This window comes from Cyprinus carpio, chromosome B11 (assembly GCF_018340385.1).
Source record: "Cyprinus carpio isolate SPL01 chromosome B11, ASM1834038v1, whole genome shotgun sequence".
Classification (NCBI taxonomy): Eukaryota; Metazoa; Chordata; class Actinopteri; order Cypriniformes; family Cyprinidae; genus Cyprinus; species Cyprinus carpio.
Genome location: NC_056607.1, coordinates 9,382,224 through 9,401,785, shown reverse-complemented (window position 1 = coordinate 9,401,785; position 19,562 = coordinate 9,382,224). Strand labels below are relative to the sequence as shown.

Here is a 19,562-nt window from a genome sequence, read left to right as displayed (position 1 = left end):
GCGTCTCATCCGTGACGACTGATGCATCATGGGAAACTGAACCACACGTTCACACAGCATCATTCAGCATGCTGACACTCACATTGGACTTGTTTGCACTGCTGTACAGAAAAAGAACAGTAAACTAATTTCATGTACAAATCTTACAGTCCCAAACTGACATATTCAAAAAAGCATGAACCATAAAAAAACATAACATAAATAAATATCTTAAAAAAGTAAAAACAATGTTTTTTGTTTTTAAGAAGGATTATACTATTTCTTTTCTGGCATTTGTCACAGTGGTTTTTATCATCCAGAGGTTTGCATTTTTTTGACATCATGAAATAAAAGAAACAATGCAACTGGCACACAACAAATATAAATATAGAGAGAAATCTTCACTTTTGTTCTCTTTATTTTGGGCCTTTGCTCAAACCAGAGGCCCTTTGACATACGTCATAGTTTTATAAACCCTACAGGGCTGAATCTTCTTTCTTTCATTCATTATTAATAATTTCTGCGTAGAGATCCATTAGTCTTATGTTAGACTTCACCACAGCCCAGAGTTGGCACATAATGTACATAATCATGCATCATCACCACATATGTCAACATTTCTCTTTTTTTTCTTTGTTCTTCTGTATATAATATATCTCTTCCCAAGGCAGGAGATCTCCCCCTACTTCAAGTATTCAAGGTCCTGAAGGTGGAGGACTGCTATATGTCTGATGTCTTTTTTGTCCGTATAGTACAATAATAGACTTGCACAACTGACAGACAGACATGTAGACAGACATAAATATTAGAACAGCAGATCAAACACTCTTCTAGTGTTTGAAACTGAGTCAGAAACATCCAGTATTCACATGGTGGACATATTCTGGATCAGTGTTGATCAGTCACAATAGTTAAAGAAACGTAGGAATATTCTAGAGCACAGCGACAATGATGCGCTCACGTCATGACAGAATTACCGTGAAGTTTCTGACTAACTCATTGTGACATGTTCATTATGACTAAAATCTTAACATTAAAGCCACTGTATGTGTATTACCTTTCACCTTGAGTTTCAAAATCATTCCTCTGACTTCTAATAAGGCAAACAGCTTCTGTTTCTTTAATGCTCCCCTCAAACATCTGGGAGTTTGTAAGTTTGGTGAGATTGCTTTATGACATTACGACAGTTGTATATTGTGAATTCCACTCACTTAACTGTAAGAGCTCAAAGTCACAGAAATATGCAGAACTACATACAGTTAGCCTACTTTAAACTAGTTTCATGCCATTTTATTATAGATTAGGTACACAATGCACTTTCTTTGACCCTCAAGATTTGTATATAATAATTTCTGAGCCCAAAGATACAAACTTATCAGAACAGAATATTTTAAAGGCGGTAATTCTGACATTATGTGAACACAGAACAGAAACATATGCGATTCTTGAAATAATGTGATGGCGTCTGAATAACGAGAAGTTGAAATGTAACATGGAAGCACAGACAGGTCATTTAACAGTCAAATCTTGGCTATATTTTGGGCTTTGCCAAAGTCCTAATGTGAACTCCACAACTACAGACAACAGCAGTGAAATGACACAAGACAATGCAAAACAACTGTTAACATATCCCAGCCATCTCAATGTGTTCTTCCACTTGAAACTATGTTTATGCTTCTTTAAGGCATAGTCCACCCTAAAATAGAATAGATTGTCATTTACTCCCTCTCATGTCATCCCAAACTTGTATGAGTTACTTGCTTCTGCTGAGCACAAAAGAAGATATTTTGAAGACTGTTGGTAATCGAACAGCCATTGCCATTTCCATTGACTTCCATTATATTTTTTGACCATACAATGTAAGTCATACATACTATTCTATGTCAGCAGCAGCACATGCTTGTGTTGTGGTATTCTCATGAATGCACGTTGAAGACTGACATGGAAGAGAAGAAAATGTTGAATAAAGTGATTATTTTTGTTTTCTCTGCGCACAATTTTTTTTAATCAAAAATATCTCAATTTGTGTTCTGAAAATGAAAGAAAATCTTAAGGTTTGGAACGTCATGAGGGTAAGTAAATAATGACAGAATTTTCATTTTTGGGTGAACTATTCCTTTAAGGTGTGTTTACAGTGACAGTGATGAAATCCAACTCAGGTCACCAAAATAATTTTTTTGTTCAGATCTCATTGCCGTTTGTTTTTTTTGTTTTTTTTGGGTTTTTTTTGTGAGATGCAACATATTCTATACAACACTTTTTCTAGCTGAAGATCTAGTTTCTTGATTCCGCACATATCCTGCAAAAGACCTTTTGCTTTCTTTTTTTGCATAGACCCTAGTGCCAAGATCTTGTTGGAGCACTGTGAGGGCCAAACAGACAATGATAACACACACGACTCAAACACACCAAAAAAAAAGTTTCCTTTGATTTCTGACACAATAGTCTGACCACAGTAGACACACTTTATTTAGCTAGTATTTCTCTATCTATATATCTATTATCTATTTATAAATAGGCACTCGCCACCATGTTGAGACGTTACGAGAATTTGGCGGTAGCTCCGCCAGTACCTGGTGGGGTGGTTCATTAAAGGAGAAGGACATTCCCTTTACGGGACACGCAGGTTGGACTGGCCTTGTCAACAGACGTCTTGACAAATTCATCAATGCTACGACCTGCAACAGTAGCTTGGGAAAACATCTCAATTATCTTCCGAAAAACTTGCCGCCATGGATTCATGGAGTATTATAGATCAGCTGATGTCCGAAATAGTTTAGCCATGGCTGTCTCCATCTCTTTTGGGCCTGAGCACCAGTTGAAGCACCATTAGAAATGTTCCCTGTTGTAAGGGGTGGAGGTGCATAGGTGCATGAGAGCTTACATGCAGACCAGGCTTGGTGTTTGGAGTGGAGCACAAGCAAAAAGAATGGGCAAATTCTGGTTAGCATGGTGTATGTTATGTACGTTATAATCTGTGAGACGAAATGAACTCTGCATAGAGTAGACTACCTCTGAGGTATACTAACTCTCTAAGGTCCAATATACACTAAAAACCAAAAATGGAGACTTAAATGTGGCCCATGCATATCATAGTGCATACTCAAACCTAAGTACATGAATGTATACAGTAGCACATATAATAAAACCTAAAGAATTGAAGGCAGGCAACAGTTTAAAATTGCTAATGCAGACGTGATCATAAAAAATGGTTCAAAATGAAATAATTAGGATGGTATTATTTTACATTGGATTACATATAAAAAGCAGAGAAATGACAGAATCAAGGCTTGAATGGATGCAGGCTGACTTGTTGCTTCATTGAAGAGGTGGAGCTAGATGAGAGTGAGCGGGGCAGTGATGAGAAGGGGCGGGGCCAGCTGGATGCATGCACTGGTCACAAATGGAAACCAGGCAACTAGGAGCAGCTGCAGTGTCTCATCTAGTGTTGACTGAGCATGGAGAGTCTTCAAGGCAAATGTCTTTAGGAAGAGGACTGCACCAGGAAGTAATTGTGTTTCTGTTCAGTCAAGACTTCCTCTCCATTTATTTTTTTTAATCATCTGAAAACAACAACAACAACAACAAGATGGAATAATTATCCTTAACAGAATGCTACATTTAGCATTAATATTACGCCATGTCTATGAGTCTCTAATGCTCAACAAGGCTGCACAAAAATACATTAAAAACCACAATATTGTGTTTTGGGCTTGTCAAAAGGTGAGTGACTTTTTGACATTAATATTTAGAAATAGAACCTAGTGTTGAAGTTGCCATTTTTGGTGTACCATAACACAAAGTATAATTGACAAACAAGGTAAAAAATGTTATCGCTTTTGCCACTTTATTAGTGAGGAGAATAATATTACTCGAGTGGAAATCAGCAATCCCACCTAAAGCTTCAGTGTGGATGTGTGACCTAGTGTTATATTGGAAATTAGAGAAAATTAATTATTTAATGAAGGGATCTGTCCAAAAATTGTATGAGACGTGGCAACCCATGATCACATATTTTGAAAAAATGTAGGTTTGCTTGAAAAAGGTTCATATATATATATATATATATATATATATATATATATATATATTATATATATATATATATTATATATATATATATATATATATATATATACAACAGTTTGTTCTTGTACTCACATCTGATTTGTTGAGAACCGTGAGATATCGTACTGGTATCACTAAAGGAACACGCTTTCACAATTTTGTATCACTCCGCTTGTTTATATATATTATATATATATATATATATATATATATATATATATATATATATATATATATATAATATATATATATATATATATATATATATATATATATATATATTATGTTATGATATGCTGATGACTTTTTTGATGGAAAAATATCAGTTGTTTAACTTATTAACTCGCCTTTTGGTATAAATGGTAATGTTACGGAAGATGCTGGAAATATACTACAATGGTACTGTATGATATGAAAACTGTAAATAAAAAATTAAAGTTAATAAAGTGTTAGTACTTTTGTTAATAGTATTTACCTGCTCAGGTGGCCATCTCCAGCTTTGGCCCTCCCACTCAAACTAATGCTCCGCCTCTTTCCTTAATGCATGGAAAATGGGGCCCCATCCAAAAGAATGAATCTGATTGTAGGTAAAGACTGGCCAAGTGAACAATGTAGAATTTCATCTGTATGGCATGGCTGTGCTCCTCCTTTAGTGACTGAATTGTCTGCAAACAAAACAAAATAAATTGTTTGGCAAAGCGCTTTTATCCACAAAATCTCATTTTAAACCAGACAACTGACATCAGACATCAAGATCTCACCCCACAAAACAACATCATAGCTTTGGTTTGGAAATAGTTATGCCCAAATTCCTTCTTCATCATCCTTTGAGCCCAAAATATATCCAGATATCCAGAGGTCAGCATGAAATGAGGAGAATTTGATGAGTTAAAGGTGAAAGAGCAGGTGTTTAGATAAGGAAATTTAGAGATTGCATTACAGTGAGAGACAGGTAGATTATACAGAGGTCAATCGCCTGCTGAAAACCCCAGCCATATATTGTGATTTGATTTCAATCAATGTTGTTATCTTTAACCAAAGCTAACACTAAAACTATAAAAAAAAAAAAAAAAAAAGAAATAAAATAAATTAACAACAGATGAAAAACTTACCCTAAAAAAACAACTAAAAGAAAATTAGAAATGTTAAGTGGCAACTAACTGAAATATATTTTGTTACAGTATGTTGAACTACTGAAATTACTGAAATGTAAATGAATGTATTTTGTAAAAAATGAAAAAATTGAAAAAAGACAAAATCCCATAACAAAATTACTCAAATTTACACTATATTTCAAATGAAAACTGAAAATATTAAATAATATAGAAAAAATAAATAATTATATGTAAAAATTATATTAAAAAAATAAAGCAAATTCAAAATATTAACAAATACTATAATAGTATATAAATAATACTAAAATACCATGTATAATAGATATAGAATAGATATACAACTATATACAATAGTTACTGCATCAATTTTTTAGATCCTTGCAATGTTATTTATCAATTTTATTTTATAGATAAATTATTTAAATAAAATGTATTAATATTGCCTTCTGTTGTAGATCTCAAATAATATTTGCATGCAAAAACAATGCCAGTGACCATTGCTGATATCAAAATCTCTGATATTTTAATGCAATGTATCATATCATAGTATATGTATGTTAGTATATCATCATGTAGTTGGCCAGGTCCATTGGTCTATGCTGGTTAGTGCTGATTTATTTGGTGGATAAAGGCTGTCCAAGTTGGTAAAACATGGTTTTGCTGATTAAAAATTTTGTGATTAAGCCTGGCAGGAAGTAAACCGCATACCAGCAGCCAAAACAACACATGAATCTGTTTTTTCAACACACACTGGTATTGATTAGGATTAGGGTTTGGTTAACAGTTTGTAATTAACACACATACACACACACAAATCTGATGACTTTTCTGCTGAAATGCTGATGCTTTCTGAATTTTGCTTTTTGGATTTTTATTTTAATTATATATCAGCTTTTTCATTTTTCAATGACAGAAAGAAGCATTAAAAATATATAATTTAACTTACAAAACAAAACAAGCACTATTTATGGAATCAGCATCCTAAAATTAGTAACAAGCAAGCATTGGATTCCATGTGATGCAGATTAGATAAGAAATATTGCAAAGGTTAAGGAAACAGTCATATGATGAACAGCAGGAAGTAGGAAAAACAAATATACACTAATTTAGATGAATTAATTAAATTAGAAGGTGCAGACACAAAATTCGTAGTATAGTGAAGATACCATACGAACCTGGTCTGGAGCGGGTCGGTGTCCGGGATGCGGCGGTCCACGGCCAGGACCCCGATGGTGTGGTGGAGGGTGGCGAGGGTGTGGGCCCTGCGGGCCGGGGTGCGGGGGATGATGGGGGTGCTGCTGCGGGTGTGGCATGGGCTGAGAGTGGGGGCCCTGCTGAGGCAGAGGGCCGTGGGGGTGCTGCTGTGGAGGGACCCCGGGATGAGGGTGTTGAGGATGGGGTGGCTGGGGTCTAGGTGGGTGCTGGTGTGGGCCGGGTGGTTGCGGATGCTGGGGGTGTTGTGGGTGTTGTGGGTGGGGGTACTGAGGCTGTGGTGACTGCTGCGGGTGTTGAGGGTGGTGGGGTGGAGGCTGTGGGTGTTGGGGATGGGGCGCGTGTGGGTAAGGAGGCTGGTGGGGGTGTTGGGGATGTGGGTACGGAGGCTGGGGTTGGGGTTGAGGATGAATTGGTTGAGGTTGCATGTGGGGAGGTGGAGCGTGAGGGTGGTAATGGTCATCCTCGTAGTTGTCAGTGATAAGTTTCATCCTGCTCTGTGTCTAAAATGGATAAAAAGAAGTTAGCAAGACACAAGCAGCATATTTTTGATACAAGGTTTGAGATCATCAAACATCTCTAAATGGCTTGTACAAATGTAATCAGTTTACTTTTACTCAATTTCCAGGAGTTAATGAAGCACAAATTGCCAGAAAGCAAAGCTGAGTTCACAGGGTATCAGGTGGCTACATGCCTCAGAGGAAGTACAGGAGATTTTCTAATACTTTCTTTGACTCATTCCCTCAAAGCTGTAAGCTGATATGGCCACATTTTGGGAAGAACATCCTTCTGAAGCTGGAAATAGGAATGCACAATAATGTATATAAGCGCCTTTTTTTCAGTTTATTGGCTGATATTGGATATTTAATTGCTTCTGGCTTTTTTAAGAGTAAGATAACTTGTGTAATCATCTGGAAAAGGGATAGGGATAGTGATCAATTATAGCAAAGATTAACTAGAAAATTTGAAATTTTTAAAAATATTATTGTATATACCAGTGGTTCTCAACCTTTTTTTCCAACGGGCCGCACTATGGTCCAAGTGCAAGTCTCGCGGGCCGCACGCATATCATTTACATATTACGTCACCAATACAAACCAACCTGATTTATAATATTATAGCCTAAATATTATGATAATTAATCGATTACATTCATTGAAATAAATTAATAATTCTACTCCCCCATAAATAAAACACCTGATGCTGTCGGGAGCTGACCAATTTTGTGAAAATTCGGCTCGAAAGGAGTAACAGCACAATGAAGTTGCGATTGTAAGTTGCAGTCTGAAAGACGCACACGGGAGCATGACTTGACGCGCGACATTGCAGAAAATGTGCGTTCCCAAATGTAGCCTATGTTGATCCAAATATGGAAAGCACTTTCGAATTTAATAATATGAGGTTCTCTCCAGAGATGTTTTGCCACATTTCTGCAATTAAGGATGATTGCTGCGTAGTATGGGTGTTTCTATTTGCCTGAACTTCTTCAAGTGAGTTACGGCGCAAACCGAAAATCCAGCACTCTCCTTCACTGCTGATACTGTGACTATTCTTTGTTTGTTTGTGTTCATTCACTGACATTTCCACACTTCTTTTTTTACTCCCTTAAAAACAAATTTGTCAATTCTGATGCTCAATTTTACCGAACTAATGGCTGTTGATGACTATTTGAATTGAATTCTGCCAAAGTGCGCGCTTGTATGTGTTCATAAAATGCGGAACGTTATGTGAGTAGGTCTGCTCATGTCTGAAAATAATATATGAAAAACAAAAGAATTTTACATATAAACATTAGGCTATAGCTCATATTTCTTTAGTAGCTACATTTTTAAATGAATGTAAAAACTAAAATGAATTGTAAAACTGAAAGTTATTTTTTTTAATTGTGTTCAGCATGGTGGGCCGCATTTGAATTCGTGACGGGCCGCAGGTTGAGAACCGCTGGTATATACTATATTAGTCCTGCATGATATTAAAAAAAAAAAGCTGAAATTGCAATATTCAGTTTTTCAGCAATGTATATAGCCATATAAAAATACAGAAATGTTGACAGAAACTCTGTTTGGGAATAAATATTCATTATAGAATGACTGAGGTGATTTTGTTGGGGGAGTGCAATTTTATTAAATAAAATAAAATTGATTAAGATAAGATAAGATAAGATAAGATAAGATAAGATAAGATAAGATAAGATAAGATAAGATAAGATAAGATAAGATAAGATAAGATAAGATAAGATAAGGAAATTGTTTTATGACCTTTTAAAAGACCAAAATCATACAGCTCTACAATATTGTCCATTTAACATTTATTGACCACAAGATAATAATTACCAACTTGGCCAGAATTTGCCATGCCTATGAAAAATGAATCATATCTTCACTATTCAATATCTTAATTCGAGGTGTCATTAAATGGGTTTCTGAGTACAGAAATCGACGACCTGTTGTTTGAGCTGATGCATTAGTCTGTCCTTCTCTCTTTTCAGGGCCAACACTTCCTCTTGTGTCTTCTTCTTATTGGAGGAGGACAGTTCCAGCAAAGCGATGTTAGCATCCTTCTCACTGATAGCAGCGAGCAAAGCCTGTTGTCTGAGGGGAACAGACCGTTTGAGATACTGTATGCATGCATGATGTACACTGAGCAGCTTTCAACAAAAGGAACGTAGACTAAAAACATCCTAGGCATCAAATATTTATGAAGAAACAGAGTCTGACTGCAAGGATTCTTACTTCATCTCTAAGATCTCCTCGAGCTGTTTTCTGCGTTCTTGTCGGAGGTTGGTCAGATGGCCGTCTCTCTCAGCCAGAGACTGTTGGGTGGAGGACAGACGCTGCTTAGTGGCTTCCAACTCCTGCCTCGTCTTCTCCAAAACATTCATCAACTCCTCCATCTGTGGAAGAAAGAAAATGTGTGCAAGAAAATAAAGAGAAACCCTTTTGTTTTTCTTGTTTTCTCTTGATTTAAGACAAAATATAAAGCCATAAAATACAAACAACACACCTTTGGGTTGTCCATTGGATTATCCTTCCGTTGGTCTTGCAAGATATTCCCAGGGCCTTTCTTGTCCATCTGAGGACCAAGCTTGATGCCTGGGCCCTTTTTATTTTGATCCTTGGTTTGCTTAGAACAAGAATTGCCACCTGTGTCACCTGAATTGCTTGATTTTTATATCAATCACAAAACCCTATTTAATCAAACATGATATAATGATCAAAATTAATTATTATAGCATATTTTTTGTCGTTGTCCAGTACAAATCTTTCTTAAATTAACATACATTTACCTAAGAAGCAAATGACATAAGATATAAAAATCTAAATTCTGATATCATTTGCTCACCCTTATGTCCTTCCAAATGTCTATGCATTTCTTTCATCTGTGGAATGGAGTAAGAAAAATAAACTTAATTCAAAGGGAAAACAAGTCTAGCTTTCTTACCCCATTGGAGGATTATTATTATTTTTTTTAGTATGAACTCACTTAAGGGGGTCAAATGATGCGATTTCAAAATTTTCTTTCTCTTTGGAGTGTTACAAGCTCTTGGTGAATAAAGAAGATCTGTGAAGTTGCAAAGACTAAGGTCTCAAATCCAAAGAGATATTCTTTATAAAAGTTAATACTGGTCCACGCCCCCCTGACACTGCTCATTCTAACACGCCCCCACATGTCTACGTCAGTATGTGATATCCGCTTCGTCATGCCTGGGGCTGATCTGTGCTGGTCACTGAGGAAATACATCAACTTTGCACTGTGGATTGCTGAATCGGCTTTCACCGTCGATGAAGCGGCGTCCAGCCTGAGGTCGTCACATGTTGTTGCTTCAAGCCCAAGGCACGCTCCTTCGTAGAATCCGCCTGCCGCACCCTTCTCAAGCCACCCGCCTCTGCTCACTCAAGCCGGCCATGGCTCACTCTAGACTCTGGCTTACTCTAGGCCTCCGGCCTCTGCTCACTCTAGACCATGGTGTGTGACGCTGTTTCGTTGAGAAAGCGAAACTACTTTGTTTTTGCCTTCCAAAATAAAACATGACTAGAAATCATGTTTATATCACGTTTATAATGGGTTTTATGTTTATGTCTCGTCGCTCCGGCCGGACAAGGCATCACAATATGTTAAGAGGTGTAACATTTCCATCACACGCTTGAGGCATTCGGCCAATCACAACGCGGATAGAGGAGAAACTATAATGTACAGTATGTGGAAAATAATATGTTTTTATTACCTTAAACTGCATAAACACATTTCATTACACCAAATACACAAAATCATGTTCTTTTTAGCAGCATCATTTGACCCCTTTAATTTTTATTCTTTTTTTTTTTGTGTGTCAAAAATGTCATTTTGCTTCTCAAGTAAATGTATCTTGATTTAAGAATATTTATACTCAATACATCGCAAGAGATTTCAATGCATCTAGTCCAAAGTTAGTTAAATATTTCATTATAAGATGTAATAACATTCTGGCTTCTTAAAGTGTGTTTTAAGTGTCCAAATACATTTTGGGTTGCTGTATGTGTGATTATTAAATTCAAACAACAACACAACACAACATCACCATGAAATATCATAACGGTGACAACAACACACTAGATGCAAATGTGAGGAAAAAATACAGTTGTTTTTCTAACCTCACACGAAAAAAAAAACACGCTTGGTTATTGCTCATAATGGAGGGTGAACGACACCTAAGGAACAACCAACTTACCTAGGAGCAGACTGGTGGAGGAGAGAGAGGAGGAAGGAAGGATGCAGGAAGGGCAGGAACGTAAAGGAAGAGAAGCCACAAAATAAAACTTTAGAATTCATCGAAATGAAGCAGAAAACAGCTGGAAAGAGTCAAGTGAGAAACTAGGAGCGGTTTAGAATGGCTCCTAAGGTCAGCAAGGCAGGATGCACGACGCTATCATCTCAAATCATCACCATCAGTGGATACGCCACTGAGTCCAGATCTGCAGGGGCCCATGAGAGAACCAACATGCAGCAACACAACCAGCCGAGCCGCAGTGAGGGATCGCACGGGGTGGCAAACAGGGCAAGAGCGATCAGGCATGAGGGTGCAAACCTACTTGAGGAACAATAAACCCTACCTAAAGCACCCAGCTCATTCACAGAGCAAAACCGGGCCTGAAATGCTGCAGAACGTCTCATGCAGAGGGCCAATTTGAGGGTAATTTCGCAGCCTGAGGTGGAAGGGGATGGAGAGGATCATTCAGAAAAGTGAGAGGGAAGGGAGGAGAGATCATGTTAGGAAGCAGAAAGATGACTGGTCAAGAGGTTCAGCATGTGAGATGGGTGTTCAAAGGTCAGGAAACGGGGCTCCACTCATTGCCAGCAACACCAAGCGGCAAGCACAGAGATCACAGAAGCGTGTAACATCTTATAAGCAGGGTAGAATAAAATACACCAAGATTGCTAAAAATAGCATTTGTTGACAGATCTACAGTATGTGAAAACCACTGTATAATTGAGTGTAATTAAGAATAGTTCACCTGAAAATAAAACAATGTCGCCATTTACTCACCAAAATGTAGTAACAAAAGACTCAATATGAGATTTTTAGTAACAATGACTCAAATATAATCTTATCCTTTAGACTTTAGAAGACTTTGAATATAATGCACAAGCAATAAACTACCTATATTGCATTTGAATGACTTTTTGTCATTTTTGGTTCAACAGCATTTGTCCCCATTCACTTTCTGACAGAACATTCTGCCTGTTCCAACCAAAACAAATGGAAACTATAATAATAATGATATTAGTGTCCACACCAGATGATAATGTTCTGTTTATAATAATCATGAACTGTAGTTTTGTTATCTGCCAATTTAAATGCTCAAGCTCTTTAAAGCAGAATGGATTCTGGTTGGCTCTCAGTGTTTTTATCATTTACTAACTGAACAAAAATAATTCTCAAAGTGATTCCAAATATTGTTCCTATGTGTCGTTTTTGATTTAGCTGTGGTGTGAACCTCATAGAATTAGAACAATTAATAAAACTTTGGTATAAAGTCAACTTCTCTTATATTTTATGAAAGAAAGAAAATCAGCCTGATGACATGGGGGAGAGTAATTAATGGCAGAATTGTTATTTTTAGGTGAACTATTCCTTTAATTTTGGTGTAATTTTAGAGAATGACTACACATCAACATGTTGCAATGCCAAAATCATGACAGATACATCAAGTGTGCAGTTATCACATGTATGACACTATTGTGAAAGAAAATTGTGCTGAAACTATGGAACCATTAGATAAAATTTTCATGTTCTATATTTATTATACAAAACTAAATAAATAAATAATAATAAAAAAAAAATTAGAACAGAACAGATATAATCATAAAAGGAAAACATGCACTATGGTTGATGTACACATTAGCTCAGTTCCAAAGCCTAGTGAGCTTCCTACCTATAGGCAACATAGTTTATGCACCATAGGCACACTCCCAAAACGAATTAGATAGACAGCAATATATAAAATATGCAGTTGTGGCCAAAATCTAAGGTAGCATTAAATGTATCCTTACATATATTACCACTCAAAAGTTTGGGGTTCTGTAAGTGTAAACAGTAGAAAATACTTTAACAAATGCACCCAGTCAAGTTTCGGTTGAGTAGTTATCACCAGCATCAAACTCCCTTTCAGATCTCTTGAGCACTGTTTCTGTTACTGTATTGCTGCTGCCCGCTAAAAATCTTGAAAAAAATGTTTAATCAGCCACTTATGAGGCTCCATCTTGGTTAGGATGTTGCCTATTGTACCTTTGTAGATATTAGACTGCGAGGCATCTCACTAGGGTTTGGAAGAGAGCCCAACACATGCACAAAGAAACAGCATAAACAACCACAAAACACATTATACACACAATATTATTTTCTGGGCTTTCTCAGTCCACAGATTTTCACATCAATGCAATCTGGCACGTATGTATCACATTATAAAGAACAAAAGGATTCTTTCCTTTGTAAGAAAAACCAGTGAATGAGAGACAGCCGTGCAACAGAGGCATCAAGGCATCAAACACAGAGCAGTTGCAGACAGATAAATGCAGCCGAGCCGTGGTGCCAGGACAGAGCACTCACTTTCCCAGGAAGTCCCACACCATGCCCCCAATCTGCTGGGGGGCAGCGGATACAGAGGGGGGAGGGTCAGAGGGGGCTCTGCCACCAGGGCGGGGCGAGGGGCGGGCAGCAGGGGGAGGGGGGCTGGGCCACAGTGAAGGGGGTATGAATTATGAAGTTATGGATGGAGGTAAAATGAATGAAGATAGATAGATAGATAGATAGATAGATAGATAGATAGATAGATAGATAGATAGATAGATAGATAGGAATTCAGAAGCCAATGAGAGGAATGCAGAATAGGAAGAACATGAAGATGGACAAGAATGAGTGTTTTGTGACAGAAGATGAAGGAACATGGAAGAACACGAGGAAGAGAAGGAGGTCGGAAAAAGAGAAAGACCAACAGACAGAACAGAGAAAGAGTTGGCGAGACGGTAAAAAACAAAACAGAAACATACATGTTTAATCAAACCACATTAACACTAAAGCATGAGTATGTCAACCGAGAATAAGCAACAAGACTTTGAGCCAGAGCTGGAACCTATGAGGTACTGAACTTACTGTCCAATGCTCAAAACTATTATAAGGGCTGTTCACACTGACAGGAATTACAGCTGAATGGGAACAAACAGTGTGTTTATAAACTGCAAACTGTAGCATTTCATATTACATCATAGGCCCTGTTTACACTTGGTATTAAGATGCGTTTTGGTCCATCGTATCACAAGAGGACAATGCTAAACACAGGTGTAAACAGGGTTTGAAACATTTTGAGATTGTCCACTTTCAACCACTTCCAGAGATAGTCAAAAACGCATTTGAGCAGCCACAAAAGACAGCCTACTATCCACCTACTGACCTGTAGAGCCTGTCCTCCAACAAAAAACGACCATATAGGTCGTTTGTGCAAGCACCTTATTACCAGGGGGCAAGGAAGTCGACCGGAAGTTGAAGTCGGCTGCGTGCCGCCATCTTGTAGCAGAACTTCACTTGCGTTAGCATCCCATTGACTCCCATTCATTTTTGCGTCACTTTGACAGCGAATAACTTTACATCTGAGGCGTTTAAAGACTCCATTTGTCCATTATTTATTTCTAAAGATACACGACAATGTATAAAGGGCTCCATTACCTTCTATGTTACATTATGGCCCCGTAGAAACAGTTTTTGTAAAAATAGGCTAACGATTGCGTCATAACCACTCGACTCTCTGTCGCACAGTAGAGAAATTACCGTACAGACAGGAGGAGAAGCTCGCAGGCAATCGGGGAGACGTCAAGAGATATGGCGTACTGGCGTTACATTTTAAAATACTATACAAAATAATTAAACAGAATACTTACTCCTGCTCACTCACGCCAAAGAACTCCCCGCTCAAACTCTCCGTCTCTGCAAGATTAACGATGGCAGTTTGCACGCACAGCTACTAGAAGGTTTACATCTGTCAGACAGGTTGCTGACGTCATCAAGCTTAGTTTGAGTCTGCGCGTCAGAAACGGAAGTTCTAAAAATCGCTAAAAACGGGCTTCACATGTCTCAATTGAGTTCCAATGGGGTCGCTGTGTCCATTTCTTTTACTGTCTATGCTTATTACGACCTATTTTTACGTTTTAAACGTTAAGCGGCCTCTAGCGGGCGTAAAAATAATGACAGTATCGCGTTGCGTCTGTCGTCATGAAATGACGTATAACGTCATTACCAATCAAAACGCACGTTTATTTAAATGCAATGTGTGGACTTTTTACACCGATCTCACAGTAATTCGTACATATTTTACTAGGAGGCTTATTCGTTCGAATGACCACACCTAACCCCACCCCCTAAACCTAACCCTCACAGAAATCATGCTTAAATTATGATTTTTTGAGCATATACATTTTACGTGCACGTCCATTCTCGGGGATCGAACCCATGATAGCATGATTGCATTTCAAGGTATAACGCAATAATCTACCAACTGAGCTACACGAAACGCAAATCACGGGACAAATAAAAGAGTACAAAAACATTAATATGAACACGACCTTTTGCCGATAGGGGCGCAATTGTAGTATACGCTCTGATGGGTCGTATTTCAGGGATTTGGACAAACGACCTATACGAGCGTATTAGTTGGAGGACAGGTTGGACCTGTAATCATTGCAAGAATACAAGGACGCACGCTTACCAGATGGGATTTAAACTTTGACAGGCCGAATTAGAAGTATTACTCTGATAACATGAAAAAGAAACAACAGCAGTAAGTACAAGCTCGTGTTTTGACGCTGACAGAGGGACCTGACAGAGCACCACGGCTGGTAATCTGGTCAGAAATGGTCGAAAGTGGACAGAAGAGACAGATTAAAACACCAGGTGTAAACGGGTATGTGTCTCCATTGTCCACTCGTGATCATATTGACCAAAAAGCATCTTAGTACCAAGTGTAAACAGGGCCATAAATGCATAAATCAAACTCACTTGGAATGCTGAGAAATTCTAGTATGACTAGTCCATTTTTTGCATGTAGTATATATATATATATATATATATATATATATATATATATATATATATATATATATATATATATATATATATATATATTTATTTATTTATTTATTTATATTATATATTAGTGCTTTCAATCGATTAACTAATTAATCGCACATTTGTTTCTGAAATTAATCGTGATTAATCACAATTAATCCCACGTAACATTAAAGTGTTCTAAATATACTTTTATATTGCAATAATTCCACATTCAATCTTCAAATGAATGTATAAACAGCATAAAGATAGTATAATTAAACACATTTTTTTTATATAAATGCCAATTTTTTTATGACTGAAGGTGAGAACAACTGATACCAATACAATACTACTGATGTGTCTGGGAAATTGTTCTTTTTTTCCTAATATTTAACCATAGACTATAGCCATTCAATATTACAGTATAATTAATAGCTATCAATTTTAACATTTATTAGACTTTTTTTTTTTCTTCTAATTAAAGTGGACTTAAAACAATCTTGACATAAACCCATTATGATAAATGTCATATTCACCTGTGCCCTTTAGCAAGAAGAAAAATATACAGAAATGGAATAAAGTTATCAATACTAAATTATAAATTAAAAAAGATGAATCCTTAAAGCTGCAAAAGCTTTACTGATTTCCCTCTTTTTTTTTCTTTTTTTCTTTGATTAACAGACATCACAGCAGCTGTGTTATTAGGATATTTGGCTGCCATTACTTTAAGAGCTGCCACTGCTGAATGTGACGCGGATCTGACATTCATTTGTGCTTTAATATGAAATTATACAAGCTACAGCGCACGCCTCCATATTTGTGTGTGCGACTGAATAGCACACGCTATGAGCTGACATATGGCCTGACAACATCTCAACTGATCACAGTTCACTGAGCTCCTCATCACCTATACCGTTTCCGCACTCGTTTGAATTGCGCCTGGTGGTATCTAAAAAGTCTCCTGTTTGATGTGGTCATAAAGACATGCTGCATCTAAATAAATGCAATTCTTGTTCAGAAAAAAGAAACAGAAGCAGCAGTTGTGAGTGGGCTGGCCAACCCTAGCTTCATTAACTGAGTTGAATATTTTTAATGCTGCTAAACTGAGAAAAATCATTGCCTGCATTAATGCACTAATTTTGACAGCACTGTATACAGTATATATATATATATATATATATATCTATATATATATATATATATATATATATATATATATTATATGCAAATTGCAATCAATGATTTATGGTCACTTTGCTGTTAGTGTGAATGCCCATTTTGGATGAGTTACAACCTGAATCTACAGCACTAGCATGGACTTGATATCTTAGATGAATTACATCAACTAAACAAGAATTTCGAAGAAGAGAAAAAAGATATGGAGGCAGTTGTACATGAACATGCCAAAACACACACAATTCTGTCGGGAGAAGCAGTCATCACGGCGCATGAAGTGAGAGGCAATACACAACCACTAAACACAAGCTCCATATCAATATTCAGAACATGTCAGAAACACAGAATACTGATGACCTCATGAATGCATGATTCCAGGAAACAGCATAAATATTTGCAATCATCATCATATTTCACCTCTAGGAGATGCATTATTGACGGCAGCTCTGAGAGTACAGCATGGTTTGTACTGCATCAGTAACAAAACGGCTCTTGACATCAGCATTTTGATGTTATACCCCAGCAGAATTTGATATTAAGTACAGTAGAAACTGTCAACCGATGCTGTCAAATCTCAAGATAACGGCAAAACAAGGCCTCTGTCCTGATGCTGCTTTATGAAACTCGTGCAGGCATCAAAAATATTTTCAGCTTGTCAAATCTTATAAAATTCACTTGAATTCCAATATCTACACTACACTACTAATGTTTGGACATGTTTATTCATTGTTTACTAATACTACTGTTAACATCTTAGAAATACATATTAAAAACACAAATGTAAGCATGTGAGTTATACAGTGTCAATTTTTTTTTTAAATAAATATATATCTTTTTGTCTATATTCCAGCTCTGCACAACATAATTAAAGACACTTGTTGGCAGCCACTTTTCCTTCATTATCTTATGGAAGCCATTTCTTCCTTGTGTATTTAAGTATAAGTAATTAAGTATAAGTATTTGGATGTAAGGGTTTTAAAGATCATAAGAACACAATCTGCACAAGAACGTAAAAATGAATTCAGTCAAGTGTGTCCAGATGTGGTAGTGTAAATGGCCCTTCACACTTTCAAAATCATTTTAAAAGTAAACAAGTGGCTTTTTCTCACCTTTCCAGTTCTGCAATCTTCTTATCCTTGTCATTTTTCTCTGTCTCCACCTCTCTCAGAATCTCCAGTAACCTCTCAACCTCAGCCTGGGATTTGCTGGACTCCTCTTTGTAGAAGGACACCTCCTTTTCTAGAAGTTTGACCCGGTCCACATACTCAGGGTTCCCACGTGAGCTTTGCTGCACCTCCATATCATGAGCCTTCTGTATGATGATCATGGGAAGGCATCACCAGTTAAAACACATGGTCTCAGTCAATCAAAAATTCCTGAAGAAGCATCCCCAGTTCAGAATGCCTCTCCAGTGCATACACCAGTACGCAGACTAGAGGGCAGATAATTAGCCAAGCTTTAAATATAAGATTAAATGCACTTATTTGTCCTGCTGCAGTTGAAACAGAATACAAGAGATCACGTTATACTATACAAACAGAGGAAGTTGCAGTTATGCATAATTTTCTTTGCAATATTGAAATGCAGCCTTGCTTAATTATTAAAACACTGTGGGCATTCTGAAACACAGTTTACATTGGCATGTTAAAAATGAATGCACAATGGATCACACACAATGCAGAATTGAAGAAAGCGACAACATAAACAATCCAAGAAATACATTGCGAGGTTGCAACAGGTCAAAGCTGACACCAGAATCACATGACATGAGAGGAAACACACACAACAGAGGAGCATGCAACGCAACATGCAAATGTGGATTTTAGCTCCCTGGTTCAGTGATAAGATTCTTTGCAATGCGTTTGCCTTCAGACATATGCGTGTTCAACTATCTGGGTATTAATTTCAGAAACAGATTAGTAAACACTGGAAGCATGAGGAAACAATACAGTTTTTCCACATTTCACAGAATGCCCTTGAATCCCAATTAATTCTGTTTTAATCCTGTTGGCTGGTTATATGATAAAAACAATAAACAGGTTGCACATGCAAGATTCTGAAAGGATCTGTATTACACCCGAACTAAGGAAGAATAATTTAGAATAATTTACACTTCCATTTAATTTTTGTATAGCACAATTTACTATATATTATTTAGATTTCCTCTAAATAACCTACAACTGTTGCATCCTGCAGACCTTTACTTATACAACAACAACAACAAAAACCTCCAAAAATAGCTAGAATTCGATATATTTTTACTTGAAATTTTCCATAATAATTAAAAGCTGCACCTAAAATACATATTGTATTGTTCCTAAACTGTAAAGTTCATCAGACCATAAATTAGATCCCCTTCTTTCTAAAGCAGCAGGGTTGAATTCTTATAAGTTAAAGTAGAAAGAAACTAAGAGTATAGTGTCCTCATGTTTTCA

The 19,562-nt window shown here is 37.0% G+C and overlaps 1 protein-coding gene across 3 annotated transcripts in view; it reads right to left on the bottom strand.

Annotated features, from left to right (window-relative positions):
• Positions 1-2,176: 2,176 nt before the first annotated feature.
• Positions 2,177-19,562, bottom strand: part of erc2 (ELKS/RAB6-interacting/CAST family member 2) — a 53,539-nt gene continuing 36,153 nt past the window's right edge. For all 3 annotated transcript variants that reach the window (XM_042733790.1, XM_042733793.1, XM_042733792.1), the window contains 8 exons: positions 18,237-18,439; positions 9,378-9,498; positions 9,107-9,267; positions 8,818-8,965; positions 6,338-6,877; positions 4,809-4,872; positions 4,523-4,712; positions 2,177-3,542 (listed from right to left, as the gene is read on the bottom strand). In XM_042733790.1, the coding sequence (XP_042589724.1) occupies positions 4,846-4,872; positions 6,338-6,877; positions 8,818-8,965; positions 9,107-9,267; positions 9,378-9,498; positions 18,237-18,439 (1,200 nt within the window). In that variant the 3' untranslated portion in view covers positions 2,177-3,542; positions 4,523-4,712; positions 4,809-4,845. The remainder of the gene's footprint in view (positions 3,543-4,522; positions 4,713-4,808; positions 4,873-6,337; positions 6,878-8,817; positions 8,966-9,106; positions 9,268-9,377; positions 9,499-18,236; positions 18,440-19,562) is intronic.